We start from the raw sequence: 17,418 nt of genomic DNA, 5'->3' as shown, positions 1-17,418 counted from the left end.
CTGCCCGCTCGACCCCATCCCCACCTCCAGACCATCTCTGGAGAGCTTCTCCCATTCCTCACTTCGCTCATCCCTAACCACTGGCTGCGTCCCCTCTGACTTCAAAATTGCCAGAGTTGCTCCCCTCCTCAAGAAACCAACACTCGACTCATCGGATGTCAACAACTATAGACTCCTATCCCTTGTGCTTTCCAAAACACTTGAGCGTGCCGTCTCTGATCAACTTCCTCGTTATCTCTCTCAGAACAATCTTCTTGACTCTAACCAGTCAGGCTTCAAGACGGGTCACTCGACAGAGACTGCTCCTGTGTCAGAGGCTCGCAGCACAGCCAAAGCTGACGCTCTCCTCTGTTCTCATCCTCCTAGATCTATCCGCTGCCTTCAACACCGTGAACCATCAGATCCTCCTCTCCACCCTCTCAGGGCTGGGCGTCTCAGGCTATGCACACTCTTGGATTGCATCTTACCTGGTCATATGTTACAAACCCCAGATGTGCCTTATTGCTATTATAAAATGGTTTACCAACATAATTAGAGTAGTAAAAATAAGTTGTCACACCCATGGTAGACGGTCTGATATACCACGGCTATCAGCCAAATCAGCATCCAGGCTCGAACCACCCAGTTTATAAATATTAATAACGGCCCTTGCAGCGTGAGTTTTTGCACGCAGTACCAGAATTCTATGCTGTTGATCTGAATTTGACTGTTGCATTTTGCCGCTATTCTCTACACCCCTTGATAATTGAATAATTATTATTATAATCTATATTACATGTATTATCTTAAAGAGGCTTTGGTATTAGCATGTTTGAGGGCGGGAAACCTGAGCCGCTAAATTCGGTGTATTTGATACAATAGTGGCATACAAAGTGATAGCGGGGTATGAGCATGTATTACATGACGACCACGGCTAAGGCCGGGAAAGGCTGGCATACTAAATCATTTTTGCCTGTAAAAAAAAAATATATATTTTTTAAATTTTTATTTATTTATTCTACCCTGGAAAAACGATGCTACATCACCATGTAAACGTATTATCACCACTGGACATGTAGCCTACAGATGCCTGCCTCGTCACCAAGCGAGGAAGATATTTCTCATCAAATACGGTGAGGATTATGACTTGGATAGGTTTTAGCCTGGTCGAGGCGGAGGATAATGAGAACAGGGTGGTGGACAAAGTCATGTAAGTAACAAAGTGAGTTAGTTTGTGCGGGCGATCAGATTGAAAGGTGCGTGTGTGTAATCAGCTATATTGTATGCAGAGACCGTGGCATGAGTGAAGCGAGGTTGTAGATATAAAGGGTTTTCGTAAACTATGGAGCAAGACAGGATTATCTAGGTTTATGCTTTGGCGCCATCTACGGGCTGAGTTATTTGGGTGGACCAGTTATCGCTCTCCTTCCAAAACGTGGTTACATTTGTATAAACTTCAAGTATTACTAACTATACAGTATATTCCTAGGAAAGTCAATGTAATGTAACAACTCAAATCGTGCTCAAGTCTAAAGTAGTCTAGACTAGCCTAAAGGTTGTTGGCTAGTGAAAATGACTCGATGTAAATAATCAAATCATATTTTTCCTAGCCAACAACCATTTGGCCAAATTATTTTTTTTAAATGGCGAGAAAGCGTTATAAATCAAGGATTAACAAAAGTTGATTACATACTTTTCTTGTTCTGTTTTATTTCAAAAATAGAACCCAGGAGTCAAACAAAGTATTTCATTTCAGGTAAACAAACATGTTACATATTTTTGGAACATCCCCCCCAACAAACACCTCAAGTCATAAATTTCAATACATTTAACAAATAAATAAAAAAAATTATATATATATATTTTTTTTAAAATATCAACATAAAGCAACAATTGTATCAGCCACTATCAGCCTACTTTCCACTTAGTAGTGCTTAAGGGTGTGGTCAAATCAATCAAATGGTCCTTGCCAAAGCAAGGAACTGCACACCAGGCTGTATCACACAGCTCACAGATGTTCTTGGTCAACATCCTTTTCTGTTGTCAGGTAGATTGTAGACAGGTCTTGCAATGCCTCATGCCTTTTCCTTGCAGGGCGGTCTGAGGGACATCACTTGGAAAGTAGCGTCCAGTGAGGAGTAGAGGATTGTCAGAGCAGGCCGGCCCCCAGCAGAAGGACGAGGAGTGTGGTGGTCCTCAAGGAGCTACTGCATCAGGTTTATCCTGTACTGCAGGTAGGAGATCACCTGTCCTGTGACCTGCTGGGGGACAACGTGGCCGTGGAAGAGAGCTATTAACATTTTTTAATTGCTTCTTGTACCATTTAATAAGGGGCTTTTCTGGCACACAGTTTTGCATGTCCACTTTGTCAACTGTTCCCAACTTCTTGTTGTACTCCAAGACAGTCTGGCTTAATTTTCCTCTCAGGTGACAGTCATTTTCTTGTGTCTAACGTATTAGAGGTGTGCACAGTGGACAGAACATAGACATCGTGTTTGTCGTGCCATTTCACTGCCATTATCTCCCTGTTTGTTTGAAACTCCCCTCACTCCTTTTATTTTTGAATATTGGCATCCCCTTCCTGTTGGATGTCACTGTGCCACAGGCCCCTGTGTTCTCACTCAAAAGGGTAGGGCTACTGTACCAGTTGTCCACAAATACAGTGTGCCCCTTTGAGGGGCTGCAGCATGGTGATCAACACTGATTCAGATATACCAAAATGCCTCATCTGTGGTGGCGCCGGTGTAGATGATCAGGTCCTATACATATCCTGTCAGACAGTCACATAAAACAAACAACTTGCCTCCAAATCTGTGGCACTTTGATGGGATGTATTGGCAGAATGCAAGCCTTCCTTTCCAAACCGTGAGAGACTCATCAATGCACAAGTCCTTGTGAGGAACAAACACTCTTCCAAATGCCCCAGTGAAGCTGCCCAGGACATTCCTAATTTTGTTGGCAGTGGCATTGTTCAAAGTGGAGCGCTCTCAGCAAGACAAGGAAGTGGTCCTGGGAGTAAAGGGTTGGGGGAAAAAGGGGGTCTGCAGCATGGGGTCAGTAGTCCCTCACAGAGCCCTTCTTCGCTAGCCCCATCAGCAGCACCGTGACCAGGAAGGTATACATTTCACTGATGGTAGTGTTCACCCATTTTGAGAGCTTCCCTTTTACGCCAGGGGCAGTCTTCTCTTTCAGTTCATGAGAATACCTGCAAACAAATATGAATATTTAGTGGGCTAAAAGCATTCAGAATGTTGATAAATTTAAAGAGAGTCTTGGGTCTTTCTGTAATATAAAAATGGGCATACCTGTTGATTTCCTGCACCACACTCTCCACCAATTCCTCATCAATGAACAGTTTAAAACATTCTGACTCTAGGCAGGGTGCTTTGTATGCCAGACATGGTGTCATTGAAGTCTATCTCTGATGGTGTGAAGTGACAGGATCTCCAGCAGCGGGGACCATCCTCCTCAACTTTAACCTCTTCTTCCTCACAGCCCACAAGATTGACAGAAGCACCAGCATCTTGGGGAGGTGAGGGATGTTCATTGCCTTCAAGGTGTGGAGGGCACCATTTTCCTCACAGTCCAGAAGGTTTGGGGACAGATATTCCTCATCACTATCTGATCCGACTCACTCTCATACACAGATTCTTCATCAGAATGACTAAATATTTATCTCCTCGTTTACTTTGGAAATCGGACATTATCTCTATACTCAATGGCTATCCGTGTCTGTAAAGAGTTAAGTTTCAGTCAGTCCTGACAGAAACACCCCCAAAAGGAAATGACCCTCCCACACACACACCAAAAAAATATGGTTTCAACAAAATCTGGCAACCTGGCAAGGCTTGAATCTGAATGATGATCTGTGAGGTGATAACATTTTATTTGCTTTGTGATTGGTCAAAAACTGTTAACAACTTGTCAAGTCATGTGCTCCAGTTGTTGTTGACACTAACAAGCTCATGCAGATTTGTAATATGCTGAAAAGTGGCCAAATTAAGTTTATATTTTCCGGGCAATAGGCGCAGCCATCTGACTTCGTTTATTTGCGTCTTATGCCGCATTCAAAATAACTGGGAACTCTGAAAAATACAAGGTAAAAATCATGACATCAGTGATCGGAAAGTCAGAGCTCTAGAAAGAGGCCCAGAGTTGGAATTCTGAGTTGAACGACCGTTCAAATCTATTTTCCCCTAGCCGGAGTTCCCAGTGGTTTTGAAATCAATGAAATTTCTGAGTTCCCAGTTGTTTAGAATGCGGCATTATAGTGAATGGCATTCTGGGATTAGGGAGTTTGCGCTTGTCAAACATAAACAAGCATGGCAGCCATCATAAAGAATTTATCTGCTGTTAGCTTATCTGACACGCATTTCTTTTCTAAACAACATTACATTAGTCTCTTGTGCTCACCAGAGATATGGTATATTGTAAACTAGTCTAGCTGTTAAGTCGCTAACTTACGTTTTGTTTTTTGTCAACGCAACCTGTTATTTAGACTGGTTTATGGAATGAGTTTGGCTGTGGATGTTGAAGTTTGCATGCATCTTTTACAATAACAGGTAAAATTGAGGAATAAAGTTTAAGACCTTTGTTTTCCATCAGTGCAAAAAAACATTTAGATGCTGTTCAGACAACAATGGTGTTTAAAACACATTTGTTGCTTTGTACGTTGTGTTGCTACTGTTCCAATCACATGAGATCGTATGCTGCATGGACCACTCAACAATGATCACAAATATGTGATCGCACGCATCAAAGGGTTATGAAGTATATACCTACTTAGTACCCCAGCACAGTTGAGCTAGTCACGTGTTTGTTTTTAAAAAGCACAATAGGAGAAAGCGGGAGCAGATATGTCCAGCTGTGTATCGACAGGGGTCGCGTTTTATATTGAAAGTACAACAGTCTTTTTTTGCTTCAATATAGTGATCAGTGACGTGCAACTATAGTTTTCCTTCACAGAAGATACATTAGCGCAACACATTCGGAAGAAAATAGCTTCATTTTCATCAGATGACAACATAAGTGCAACGCTATCATTTCTAATGTTTAAGTCTATTATAGAAATAATGTAGCCAACTACATTTCCTAATGTCTCAAAGTACATTTTACAAGAGAAAAATAGGCTGGCTACACCAAGAGAAGAAGCTACACAGTCGTAGTGCTATTAAAAGTGGTAGGTGAACAGCACAGGAGGTTGGTGGCACCTTAATTGGGGAGAACGGGCTTGTGGTATTGACTGGTGCAGGAATAAGTGGAATTGTATCTAATACATGGTTCAGCTGTTTGATGCAACTCCATTTCGACAATATTATGAGCCATTCTCCCCTCAGCAGCCTCCTGTGGTGATCATGCCTCATCTGTGATATTTTGGTTAAAAGACAAACAATATACCACATTACATTTTACTAGTAATACATTTATTGTTCAAGAAACATTACAATGCCCACTCATCCATTTTTTTTACAGAAGCAAATATTTTGGCTGGTAAAAAATCTGAGTGGCTGGTATATTTTTAAATCTACCTGCCACAGTGGCTAGTGGACCCAAAAGTACATTTTAGGCCTTGCGCCACAACCTCCAATGAACCGTCAAACAAGCAACCCATCAGTAAAGTACCAAGATCAAATCCTACTACACCGGGTCTAACGCTCGTCGGATGTGGCTATTATCACAGATTACGAAGGGAAACCCAGCCGCTAGTTGTCCAGTGACGTGAGCCTACCAGACGAGCTAAATACCTTTTATGCTCACGTTGAGACTAGCAACACTGAACCATGCATGAGAGCTGTTCCGGATGACTGTGTAATCACACTCTCCGTAACCGATGTGAGTAAGACCTTTTAAACAGGTGAACATTCAAAAGACCGCAGGGCCAGACAGATTACCAGGTTGCCTACTCAAGAGCATGCGCTGACCAACTGGCAAGCTTCTTCACAGACATTTTCATCCTTTTCCTGACCCAGTCTGTAATAACTACATGTTTCAAGCAGACCACCATAGTCCCTGTGCCCAAGAAAGCCAAGGTAACCTGTCTAAATGACTATCGGGCGATATTGAAGCACTCACATCTGTAGCCATGAAATGCTTTGACAGGCTGGTCATGGCTCATAAACACAATCAACCCAGACACCGTGGAACCACTCCAATTCGCATACTACCGCAACAGATCGACAGGTGATGCAATATCTATTGCAATCCACACTGCCCTTTACTATCTGGACAAAACAAACACCTATGTGAAAAAGCTGTTAATTGACTACAGTTAAGCGTTCAACACCACAGTGCCACCCAAGCTCATCACTAAGCTAAGGGCCCTGGGATTAAACACCTCCCTCTGCAAATGGATCCTGGACATCCTGATAGGCCACCCCCGGGAGGTGAGGGTAAGCAACAACATCTCAGTAGTGCGTGCCTAGTCCCTTCCTGTACTCTCGGTTTACCCACGACTGCATGGTCACACAGGATTCAAACACCATAATTAAGTTTGCCGACTACACAGCGGTGGTAGGCTTGATCACCGACGACGAGACAGCCTACAGGGAGGTGGTCAGTGACCTGGCAGTGTGGTACAAGACAAAAGGAACTGATCATGGACTACAGGAAATGGAGGGCCGGGCACACCCCCATCCACGGGGCTGTAGTGGAGCAGGTTGAGAGCTTAAAGTTTCTCTGTGTCCACATACACACCAACAGTCAAGAAGAAGGTATGACAGCCCCTCTTCCCCCTCAGGTGGCCGAAAAGTTTTAGCGTGGGCCCTCAGATCCTCAAAAAAGTTATACAGTTGCATCATTGAGAGCATCTTGACTTTGCTGCAGCACTGCTTGGCATGGCAACGGCTTGGCATCCGACCGTAAGGTGCTACAAAGGGTAGTGTGTACAGCCCAGTACATCACTGGGGCCAAGCTCCCTGCCATCCAGGATCTCTATACCAGGCAGTGTCAGAGGAAGTCCCTAAAAATGTTCAGACTCCAGCCACCCAAGTCAAAGACTGTTCTCTCTGCTAACGCATGGAAAGCGGTACTGATGCAACAAGTCTGGGAAAAACTGGACTCTCAACAGCTTCTACCCAAGCCATAAGACTGATAAATAGATAGTCAAATTGTCCGGGTACCGATTCATTAACTAACTCATCACATATGCTGCTGTTACTGTTTATTATCTATCCTGTCGCCTAGTCAATTTATCCCTTCCTATATGTACATATCTACCTCAACTACCTCGTACCCCTGCACATCGACGGGGTACTGGTACCCCGTGTATATAGCCAAGTTATCGTTATTCCTTGTGTTTCTCCCCCCCTCTGCATTGTTGGGAACTGCCCTTAATTAAGTAAGAATGTCACTGTTAGTCTGCACGGACAAAACATTTTATTTGATATCCTAACATATCAGGCATAAAATCCCTATTGGAAAAATGAATGTGATGGAAGAAAGAGTTAACACAAACGCTCCAATTACTACACTGCTAACACACAATTTCCAACTCTAGGGAAATAGCATTAAGACAGTCAGCTCATCATGGACTATACTGACTGTGCAGCAAGCATGTTTGCTAGGTGAGACAAACCATTAGTTACTGTTTCTACAAAAACATTGTACTTATTTTATTAGCTAATACATCTGGGGGTGATTGACAAAAAAAGTAGTTAGAAAACCTGTGGGGTTTGAGCTTGCACATCCACATTTCCCTACATAACTAACGTTAGCTAGCTGGTTAGCAATGCATTACCCTTTAACGTTACCCTTTTTAATACCGGATATACATTTCAGAAATACTTTTCTTACCTGGTCATTGTCCTCTTCAGCAACTCTTTTCTTCGCACTCTTTACTTTAGCTTTAGCTTTACTCATGGTGGTGTTTTTCTGTGATTCTAGAGTTACAGTAGGCATGCTTCTTGTACATCAACAGCCGACCATGTGGGATTCCGCAAGAGGTCAAAGTTGAAAGTTGAGAGCGTTTTAAAACTGCAATTTTCGAAAGCGATTTAAAACATGCCTCTGTAATTATTTAATAGTAGATAATTACATAATGTTATAGCTCAAATTAATTACCGTAAATATGCTGCAAATGTATAGGGTCTGAAAAAATTGGAGGTCAAAGTTTAAAGGTACATTTTTGTGTATTTCATATATTTCATTTCATCTTGTGTTATATTATTATATAATCAACATTAGTACTATTTTGTCATTTAATTCATGACACCTTGGTTGTCTTTGGTGGATAATTGTTTTCCTCCCTGATGAGGTCACAAAATGGCGACCACCATGCGCCTGTGCAATGGCCTTTCTCTACGCAGTTGTTTAGATTTGTCGATTTGATGGATACTTCCACTTATAATAGTTTCTCAATTAGCTAAAAGTCTTCGAAATATTTTTGTTTGTGTTAAGATAAGGATCATTTCCAAAAGAAATTGCATAGTTGTTACAGCAAAGATTGCGCTGTGTTTTGGATTAGCTTTTCTCTGGAGTTCTCATCCCTTGTTGTTGGCTATTTTGGGAGTTTATCAACTTTTCAAGCAATTCTTGTCATTTTCGTTGATAATGGAGTTTCACGTTGGTGGGTCTGTTGGGGTCGTGGTCAGTGGGAATAACGTACCTGCATTTCTCACAAAACTTTGGACTCTTGTTGAGGATCCTGACACCGATCCTCTAATCTGCTGGAGCCCAGTGAGTTAGCGAACGTTACTAATGCTAACTAACCTACTACCTAGCTGCTGGACATCTTACTTTGTATCGACTTGGTTCACTTTCTAGACATTTGCTAGCTAAATGTCATTCAATATGTTAGCTAACTAGCGTGACATAATTTAACACAGACACCGTTAACTATAACTAGCTAACTATATGATAAACCACATCAGTTAGCCAACTAGCTAGTTAGCCAGCTTGCTAACCAGATTATACGAGTTGGTTGGACTGAGTCAGAAAGATGTTATTAACCAGCTAGCTAGGTAACTTGCCAACTTAATTTGGTAAAATGTGAAGGTGACACGTTTTTGTCTGGGCAGCAATTGCCGGGGGAGCTTCGTGGCCGGTGCTTTGATCATTCCAAGCTTCAGCTGTTGCTGGGTGTCAATTATCGTTAGCTGGCTAGCTATGTTAGCAAGCCCTGTCTCCAGCCAGCTAATTTGGGGAACTCTGGACACAGTAACTAGCAGTCTATGTGTGTGTGTGAAACAGCCATGCAAAACCCGCACATCCATTGAAACTAGCTGGCAGGGGTGTGAGAAAGGGGGGTGTGGCTCTATAACCAATTTGAGAAATGGATGATGAATATGTGTATCATGCCGCCGTTGCGTTGTCTGTGTGGCAATTTGACAGCCTTTTTCCAGACATTGCTAGCAACAATATATATAGCGAATAATAAAAACAATATATATATAGTTTTTATTATTCGCTACCCCACAATGTAAAATAAAAAGCGATGTAATCAACTTACTTTTTTAATTGGGACTAGGACATAACGCAAATCAGTCTGACAGTACTTTTGACAGTATTTCAATCTGAAGGAAGTAGCTATGGTTTGAAGTGACGGAAATGCATCAAATGTATTAGGACGTTATCAGGCAATAATTTTGCATGATCTTCTGTGTAGAAAAAAAAGCATAATTAACTAGGTTTCCGTCCAACCTTTATGCTAGTAAAGTACATGTCAGATATAATTTTTTGACGAAGGCCTGTTAGAAACATTTGTGGGTGAACTTTGCCACTGGCGACAACAAAATACGCTAGAGAAGGTGGAATCTTTTTGTCGGAAAAATGTATTATGTGAGAAATGTCAGTGAAAACTCTTACGGGCTGATAATATCCGTCATATCGACGTAAACTTGGAGTCACGCAATGACATGTGTGGTCCTCCCACTATGACTCGTCGGGAAAGTATGCAGTTTATTAGGCTACAGATTAAGTGATGAACTTCACAGGATGGTGAAAGTGCAAGGTGATGAGCGTGATGCCCCTTTCCAATAAACATTGAGGGTTGTATTCTGGTGACATGATCATCTAGGCTTGGCTGCCGTTTGACATAATAATCTCATCATGTAGACTATACATGCACTGTGTCTGCGAGCTGTTGGCTAGAGTGTATGTGCTAATACTAAAGTGGGCATATTTGCAATACATTAGTAACCTTTCTTTGTGGGGAAACCATCCATTTTTAAAAAGTGTTGGAAACGCATTAAAGTTTATATTTTTATTCTGTACACACAGTGCATTGGAAAAGTATTCAGACCCCTTGACTTCTTCCACTTCTTCCTTATTTGAAAATCTACACACAATAACCCATAATGACAAAGCAAAAATATGTTTAGAAATGTTGGAAAATTGAGTCAAAATAAACTGATATTACATTTACATAAGTATTCAGACCCTTTTACCCAGTACTTTGTTGAATCACCTTTGGCAGTGATTACAGCCTGGAGTCTTCTTGGGTATGATTCAACACGTTTGGCACACCTGTATTTAGGGAGTTTCTCCTATTCTTCTCTGCAGATCCTCTCAAGCTCTGTCAGGTTGGATTTGGGAGCGTCGCTTCACATCTATTTTCAGGTCTCTCCGGAGATGTTCAATTGGGTTCAAGTCCGAGCTCTTGCTGGGCCACTCAAGGACATTCAGAGACTTGTCCCGAAGTCACTCCTGCGTTGTCTTGGATGTGTGCTTAGGGTTATTGTCCTGTTGGAAGGTGAACCTTCGTCCCAGTCTGAGATCCTGCTGAGTGCTCTGAAGCTGGTATTCATCAAGGATCTCTCTGTACTTTGCTCCGTTAATCTTTCCCTCGATCCTGGCTAGTCTCCCAGTCCTGCCGCTGAAAAACATCCCCATAGCATGATGATGCTGCCACCATCATGCTTCACCGTAGGGATGGTGCCAGGTTTCTTCCAGACGTGACGCTTGGCATTCACGCCAAATAATTCAATCTTGGTTTCATCAGACCAGAGTATCTTGTTTCTCATGGTCTGAGAGTCTTTACGTGCCTTTTGGCAAACTCCAAGTGGGCTGTCATGTGCCTTTTATTGAGGAGTGCCTTCCGTCTGTCCACTAACATAAAATCCTGATTAATAGAGTGCTACAGAGATGGTTGTCCTTCTGGAAGGTTCTCCCATCTCCACAGAGGAACTCTGGAGCTCTGTCAGAGTGACCATTGGGTTCTTGGTCACCTTGACCAAGGCCCTTCTCCGATTGCTCAGTTTGGCCGGTCAGACAGTTCTAGGAAGAGTCTTGGTGTTTCCAATCTTCTTCCATTTAAGAATGATGGAGGCCACTGTTCTTGTGGACCTTCAATGCTGCAGACATATTTTGGCACCCTTCCCCTGACCTGTGCCTCGACACAATTCCGTCTCGGCGCTCTACGGACAGTTCCTTCGACCTCATGGCTTGGTTTTTGCTCGGTCATGCACTGTCAACTGTGGGACCTTATATAGACAGGTGTGTGGCTTTCCAATCAAGTTGTAGAAACATCTCAAGGATGATCAATGGAAGCAGGATGCACCTGTGCTTAATTTCGAGTCTCATAGCAAAGGGTCTGAATACTTATGTCAAGGTATTTCTGTCTTTTAATACATTCGCAAACATTTCAGAACCTGTTTTCGCTTTGTCATTATGGGGTATTGTGTGTAGATTGAGGACGTTTTTATTAAATATATTTTAGAACAAGCCTGTAACGTAACTAAATGTGGAAAAGGTATTCAGAATACTTTCTGAATGCGCACTAGATCATCACGCACCGCCTTTTATCCGCAACAAGTCAATTTGATGGAAACGCATGTCTGGTGGGAGAATGTGCATACTAACATATTAATAAAACAAATAGAAAATAGGCTTAGTTTCCCACCAGTGGTGCGTTTCCACCAAACTGACTTGTTGCAGTTAAAAATCAGTGTGTGATGACAGTGCACACAAAATGTACCTTTTTACATACATTTTATTCCATACATGAAAATGTAAAGTTCAATGTGTTTCCATCACATTTTCAACTCCACCTATAGTTTTGTCACAAACTGTTGCGTTAAGTAGCAAAATGTGCCTGCTCTGGTTTTGGCACATGCACTCTAACCAACAGTTTGCAGATACTCTGTGGGTAGTCTAGTCTACATTATGAGATTGACAAATACAAATATTTGCATTAATAAACAGCAGTAAAGCATAGATCATCATGCCACCAGAATCAGACCTTCCATATTCATTGGAAATGAGCGTCAAGAACACAGTGCACTTTCACCACCCTGTGAAGTTCATCATAAATTATTTCATTTAGGTAATAAACTGCATGGTTCCAACCCTCTGTGATGGGGTCATAATATTTTGTAGCTTAAACCGTTCAAAAGACCGAGCCACGTCTGTAGGAGGAAAACAGAAACTGCTTTGTTTATTATAACTGCATCTAGCGGCTACCGGAGGTTACTGATGTGACCCTGGTTCAATTATTATATATTTTTCCCGTAGTTTCTCTCGCGATCCCATTTTCAAATCAGACGACCCCACTTCACCCTAGTTTGGGAAATGCTGGGATAGACCATACGGTTCAACAGAAAATATAATAATGAATGAAAAAGCATCTAATCAACAATGGCATTACTTTCAATTAACTCTACCGCTCTTCCAACGGTTGACTTTGGCGCCAAAACATTAACAACAAAGACATCTTGACATAGTCAAATAAGTGTGTAAATTTTTTTTTTTATATATATATATATATATATATACACTGCTCAAAAAAATAAAGGGAACACTAAAATAACACATCCTAGATCTGAATGAATGAAATAATCTTATTAAATACTTTTTTCTTTACATAGTTGAATGTGCTGACAACAAAATCACACAAAAATAATCAATGGAAATCCAATTTATCAACCCATGGAGGTCTGGATTTGGAGTCGCACTCAAAATTAAAGTGGAAAACCACACTTACAGGCTGATCCAACTTTGATGTAATGTCCTTAAAACAAGTCAAAATGAGGCTCAGTAGTGTGTGTGGCCTCCACGTGCCTGTATGACCTCCCTACAACGCCTGGGCATGCTCCTGATGAGGTGGCGGATGGTCTCCTGAGGGATCTCCTCCCAGACCTGGACTAAAGCATCCGCCAACTCCTGGACAGTCTGTGGTGCAACGTGGCGTTGGTGGATGGAGCGAGACATGATGTCCCAGATGTGCTCAATTGGATTCAGGTCTGGGGAACGGGCGGGCCAGTCCATAGCATCAATGCCTTCCTCTTGCAGGAACTGCTGACACACTCCAGCCACATGAGGTCTAGCATTGTCTTGCATTAGGAGGAACCCAGGGCCAACCGCACCAGCATATGGACTCACAAGGGGTCTGAGGATCTCATCTCGGTACCTAATGGCAGTCAGGCTACCTCTGGCGAGCACATGAAGGGCTGTGCGGCCCCCCAAAGAAATGCCACCCCACACCATGACTGACCCACCGCCAAACCGGTCATGCTGGAGGATGTTGCAGGCAGCAGAACATTCTCCATGGCGTCTCCAGACTCTGTCACGTCTGTCACATGTGCTCAGTGTGAACCTGCTTCATCTGTGAAGAGCACAGGGCGCCAGTGCCGAATTTGCCAATCTTGGTGTTCTCTGGCAAATGCCAAACGTCCTGCACAGTGTTGGGCAGTAAGCACAACCCCCACCTGTGGACGTCGGGCCCTCATACCACCCTCATGGAGTCTGTTTCTGACCGTTTGAGCAGACACATGCACATTTGTGGCCTGCTGGAGGTCATTTTGCAAGGCTCTGGCAGTGCTCCTCCTGCTCCTCCTTGCACAAAGGCGGAGGTAGCGGTCCTGCTGCTGGGTTGTTGCCCTCCTACGGCCTCCTCCATGTCTCCTGATGTACTGGCCTGTCTCCTGGTAGCGCCTCCATGCTCTGGACACTACGCTGACAGACACAGCAAACCTTCTTGCCACAGCTCGCATTGATGTGCCGTCCTGGATGAGCTGCACTAGCTGAGCCACTTGTGTGGGTTGTAGACTCCGTCTCATGCTACCACTAGAGTGAAAGCACCGCCAGCATTCAAAAGTGACCAAAACATCAGCCAGGAAGCATAGGAACTGAGAAGTGGTCTTTGGTCACCACCTGCAGAACCACTCCTTTATTGGGGGTGTCTTGCTAATTGCCTATAATTTCCACCTGTTGTCTATTCCATTTGCACAACAGCATGTGACATTTATTGTCAATCAGTGTTGCTTCCTAAGTGGACAGTTTGATTTCACAGAAGTGTGATTGACTTGGAGTTACATTGTGTTGTTTAAGTGTTCCCTTTATTTTTTTGAGCAGTATGTGTGTGTATATATATATATATATATATATATATATATAAAAACAAGGATATTTCATGCTAAAAGCCTCATATTAAACACTAATGGTATTCACTAAGTTGGTTGTTTATATTTAGGATCATATTTTACAGCTTTGTCATTCAGTTTTAAAATCATGTTATTTGATTATTGCATATTTTACATTTGATAAGGCCACACAGGGCCAGGGACAATTAGACGCCTGTGATAATCTGAAATATCCAAAAAGGCCATTTTAATAAAATTCCCCCCCAAAACTTGAAAGCTACCGAAATGCTGGTAGTTTACTGGTAAACTTAGAATGTTTCCAGTAATATAACCTCCCTTTGCAACCCTTTTTAGGGATGTTATCTCTAACTAGCCTACTGGGTAGGAGAAAACCCTGTGTGTGTTGACGCAGCCTCTCATGTCTATCTAAAGGCCTCCTCATATATGTTCATGGCCTCTGATCCAAGCAGCTGGCTTCTCTCAGCATCCATTTCCCAAAAATGAATAGATAACTAAATAACTAAAGAACACTTCTATTCTTCTACACTGGACCATTTCACTTTTCCACTAGTTCAGCCCTCATTGCATCATGATGCCCTCCCAGATTGTGTGAATGTCAGAATATTCAGGTTATGTTCAAATAAATCAACTACATGTTGCCCTACTAATTAGGATGTCAATACAGGTATTGGAATTCTCTGCCTTTATAGGTTTGAGGGTTCTTTTTGTCTACATTGCCAATGTGGTATTTCATAATGATTCAACCTGTAAACATTGCCAGAGACTCGCCATAGTTACAGAGTTTAGTTAGACTTTATCAGACCCAATGTTGTTTAGCTTTGTTGTAAGCCACCCAAGGCAGCTTAACCTGGTTTGTAGTACATGCTCAGTACATAGGGCCTAGCTAAGGTAAACTGGGGTTGTGCCACTATTTCTTTAACTGTTATTGTTCTTCCTTTACAGAATGGCAACAGCTTCCATGTGTTTGATCAGTGCCGATTCTCCAAGGAGGTGCTTCCCAAGTATTTTAAACACAATAACATGGCCAGCTTTGTGCGCCAGCTCAATATGTGTGAGTTGTCATCCATGTATTCAATACGTTAGGCATAGCAATGACATCTTTATAGTAGCTTCGTTTGATTTGCTTTGACTTTTTATGTTTCTCCAGTTTAGCATTTTATCACCAGAACCTTCGCTTATCGGTTTTGGGTGTGCGGTACATTCTGCAAATTATTTGCTTATATTGTAATGAGCCTTTAAATAGACTCAACCAAGGAATTATTTTTATTAGAGGCTATTTCTCAGTAGTTGAGGTAGATGTAACCACATATTTTTTTTTACTGAAATCCTTTAGCTTTTTTTGTGTCTTTGGTTATGTAATCCACTTGCATGTTATTTATTAAGACTGAAAAGGCTAGGAGGATATGATTGCCTATGTAAATTCCACGTATCTCTAGAAATTGAATAGTATGTCATAGTCAAAACTGTGATGTTTTTTTCTTTCTACAGATGGCTTCCGCAAAGTAGTTCACATTGAGCAGGGCGGCCTGGTGAAGCCTGAGAAGGACGACACTGAATTCCAGCATCCCTACTTCCTCCGCGGACAAGAGCATCTGCTGGAAAATATCAAACGGAAAGTTACCAATGTAAGTGCAAAATTATAAAGATGATCATCATGATATTTCTGATTCATGTATCATGCCCTTCTTCATACTCAACTCCGAACAGTCTTTTTAAATAGGCTTTACATAGCCCAAACAATATTAGTTAAGAAAGTATTACAAAGATGTTACATTTATAGTCAGAACTATGTAGCCAACTCCCTGTAGAAAACACATGGAAAGCCTCAGTAAAACTCCTCATAGAGAAACCTATAGGGATGCTCCTCAGACAGACAGCATGTCAGACCGACAGCATATGCTCCCAGTGCATGGCCTGCTTGGCCTGATTTCTCTCTGCTCCCCTCCACTCCTGGGACAGATTGAGCTAATCTAGTGGTCTCTGTGGAGCCTGCCATCTGGGATGGGTGGATTAGAGAAAGCAGGCCAGGGAGCTCGTAATCTGACATTGCCGGACTCTTTAATGCAGTCACTTTCTGCTCTGCTCAGTCCAATGATTTACTGCTGTTTCCATCTGCACCTTGATATAGTCTGCCTCGGGCCAACTGACCAGTTCAGGCTAAAAACTGAATACAGAATCATACACTTTCATTGTGTTTCCATTATCTATCCCTCAGGGTTCAAGTCGGGGCCAAGGCCTACACTGAAGGCTTGTTTTCATCTCTTTCCCGCCTCCCTTTAACAGTTTTCTTTGCTTTAACAGTTTGCGTTAACCATTTCGTCATGTTCTCCCTCCCCCTCAGGTGTCCAATGTTAAACATGATGAGCTTAAGATGAGCTCAGACGATGTCTCGAAAATCCTGACCAACGTGCAGCACATAAAGGGCAAGCAGGAGACCATAGACTCCCAAATCATCGCCATGAAGCAGTAAGTGAAACGTTGAGGCGCATTCTGATTCATATTGTGACTCATTCTCATGCGTATTGGACGGTTGACTCGGCTTAACTAATAAATTGAAATGAACAAAATCAACAAAAGGTCTGACAAGTATAGTTCAAAGTATAACCCCCAAATCCACATACAGTGCATTCGGAAAGTATTCAGACCCCTTGACTTTTTCCACATTTTGTTACATTTGAGTAAGGTTGTAACAATACCCCATAATGACAAAACAAAACAGGTTTTTAGATTTTTTTGTTTGCCAATTTATTCAAAAAAACAAAACACATTTACTTAAGTACTCAGACCCTTTACTCAGTACTTTGTTGAAGCACCTTTGGCAGCGATTACAGCCTTGAGTCATCTTGGGTATGATGCTACAAGCTTGCCACACCTTTATTTGGGGAAGTTTCTCCCAGTCTTCTCTGCAGATTCTCTCAAGCTCTGTCAGGATGGATGGGGAGCGTTGCTGCACAGCTATTTTCAGGTCCCTCCAGAGATCGGGTTCGATCGGGTTCGATCGGGTTCAAGGCCGGGCTCTTGCTGGGCCACTCAAGGACATTGACACTTGTCCTGAAGCCACTCCTGCGTTGTGTTGGGTGTGTTCTTAGTGTCATTGTCCTGTTAGACTGGGGCGAAGTTTCAC

At 42.4% G+C, this 17,418-nt stretch overlaps 2 protein-coding genes across 4 annotated transcripts in view; one reads left to right on the top strand and one right to left on the bottom strand.

Moving 5' to 3' along the window:
• bop1 (BOP1 ribosomal biogenesis factor) overlaps nt 1–7,926 on the bottom strand; it is a 105,592-nt gene extending 97,666 nt beyond the window's left edge. The window contains exon 1 of the mRNA XM_029734661.1: nt 7,771–7,926. Coding sequence (XP_029590521.1) covers nt 7,771–7,875 — 105 coding nt within the window. The 5' untranslated portion in view covers nt 7,876–7,926. The remainder of the gene's footprint in view (nt 1–7,770) is intronic.
• Nucleotides 7,927–8,238: 312 nt separating this feature from the next.
• hsf1 (heat shock transcription factor 1) overlaps nt 8,239–17,418 on the top strand; it is a 31,105-nt gene continuing 21,925 nt past the window's right edge. For all 3 annotated transcript variants that reach the window (XM_029734868.1, XM_029734867.1, XM_029734866.1), the window contains exons 1-4: nt 8,239–8,652; nt 15,237–15,345; nt 15,783–15,919; nt 16,636–16,760. In XM_029734868.1, the coding sequence (XP_029590728.1) occupies nt 8,527–8,652; nt 15,237–15,345; nt 15,783–15,919; nt 16,636–16,760 (497 nt within the window). In that variant the 5' untranslated portion in view covers nt 8,239–8,526. The remainder of the gene's footprint in view (nt 8,653–15,236; nt 15,346–15,782; nt 15,920–16,635; nt 16,761–17,418) is intronic.

This window comes from Salmo trutta, chromosome 36 (genome assembly GCF_901001165.1).
Source record: "Salmo trutta chromosome 36, fSalTru1.1, whole genome shotgun sequence".
Taxonomy (NCBI): Eukaryota; Metazoa; Chordata; class Actinopteri; order Salmoniformes; family Salmonidae; genus Salmo; species Salmo trutta.
The sequence above is the reverse complement of the archived record's forward strand: the minus strand, read 5'-3'. Positions and strand labels throughout refer to the sequence as shown.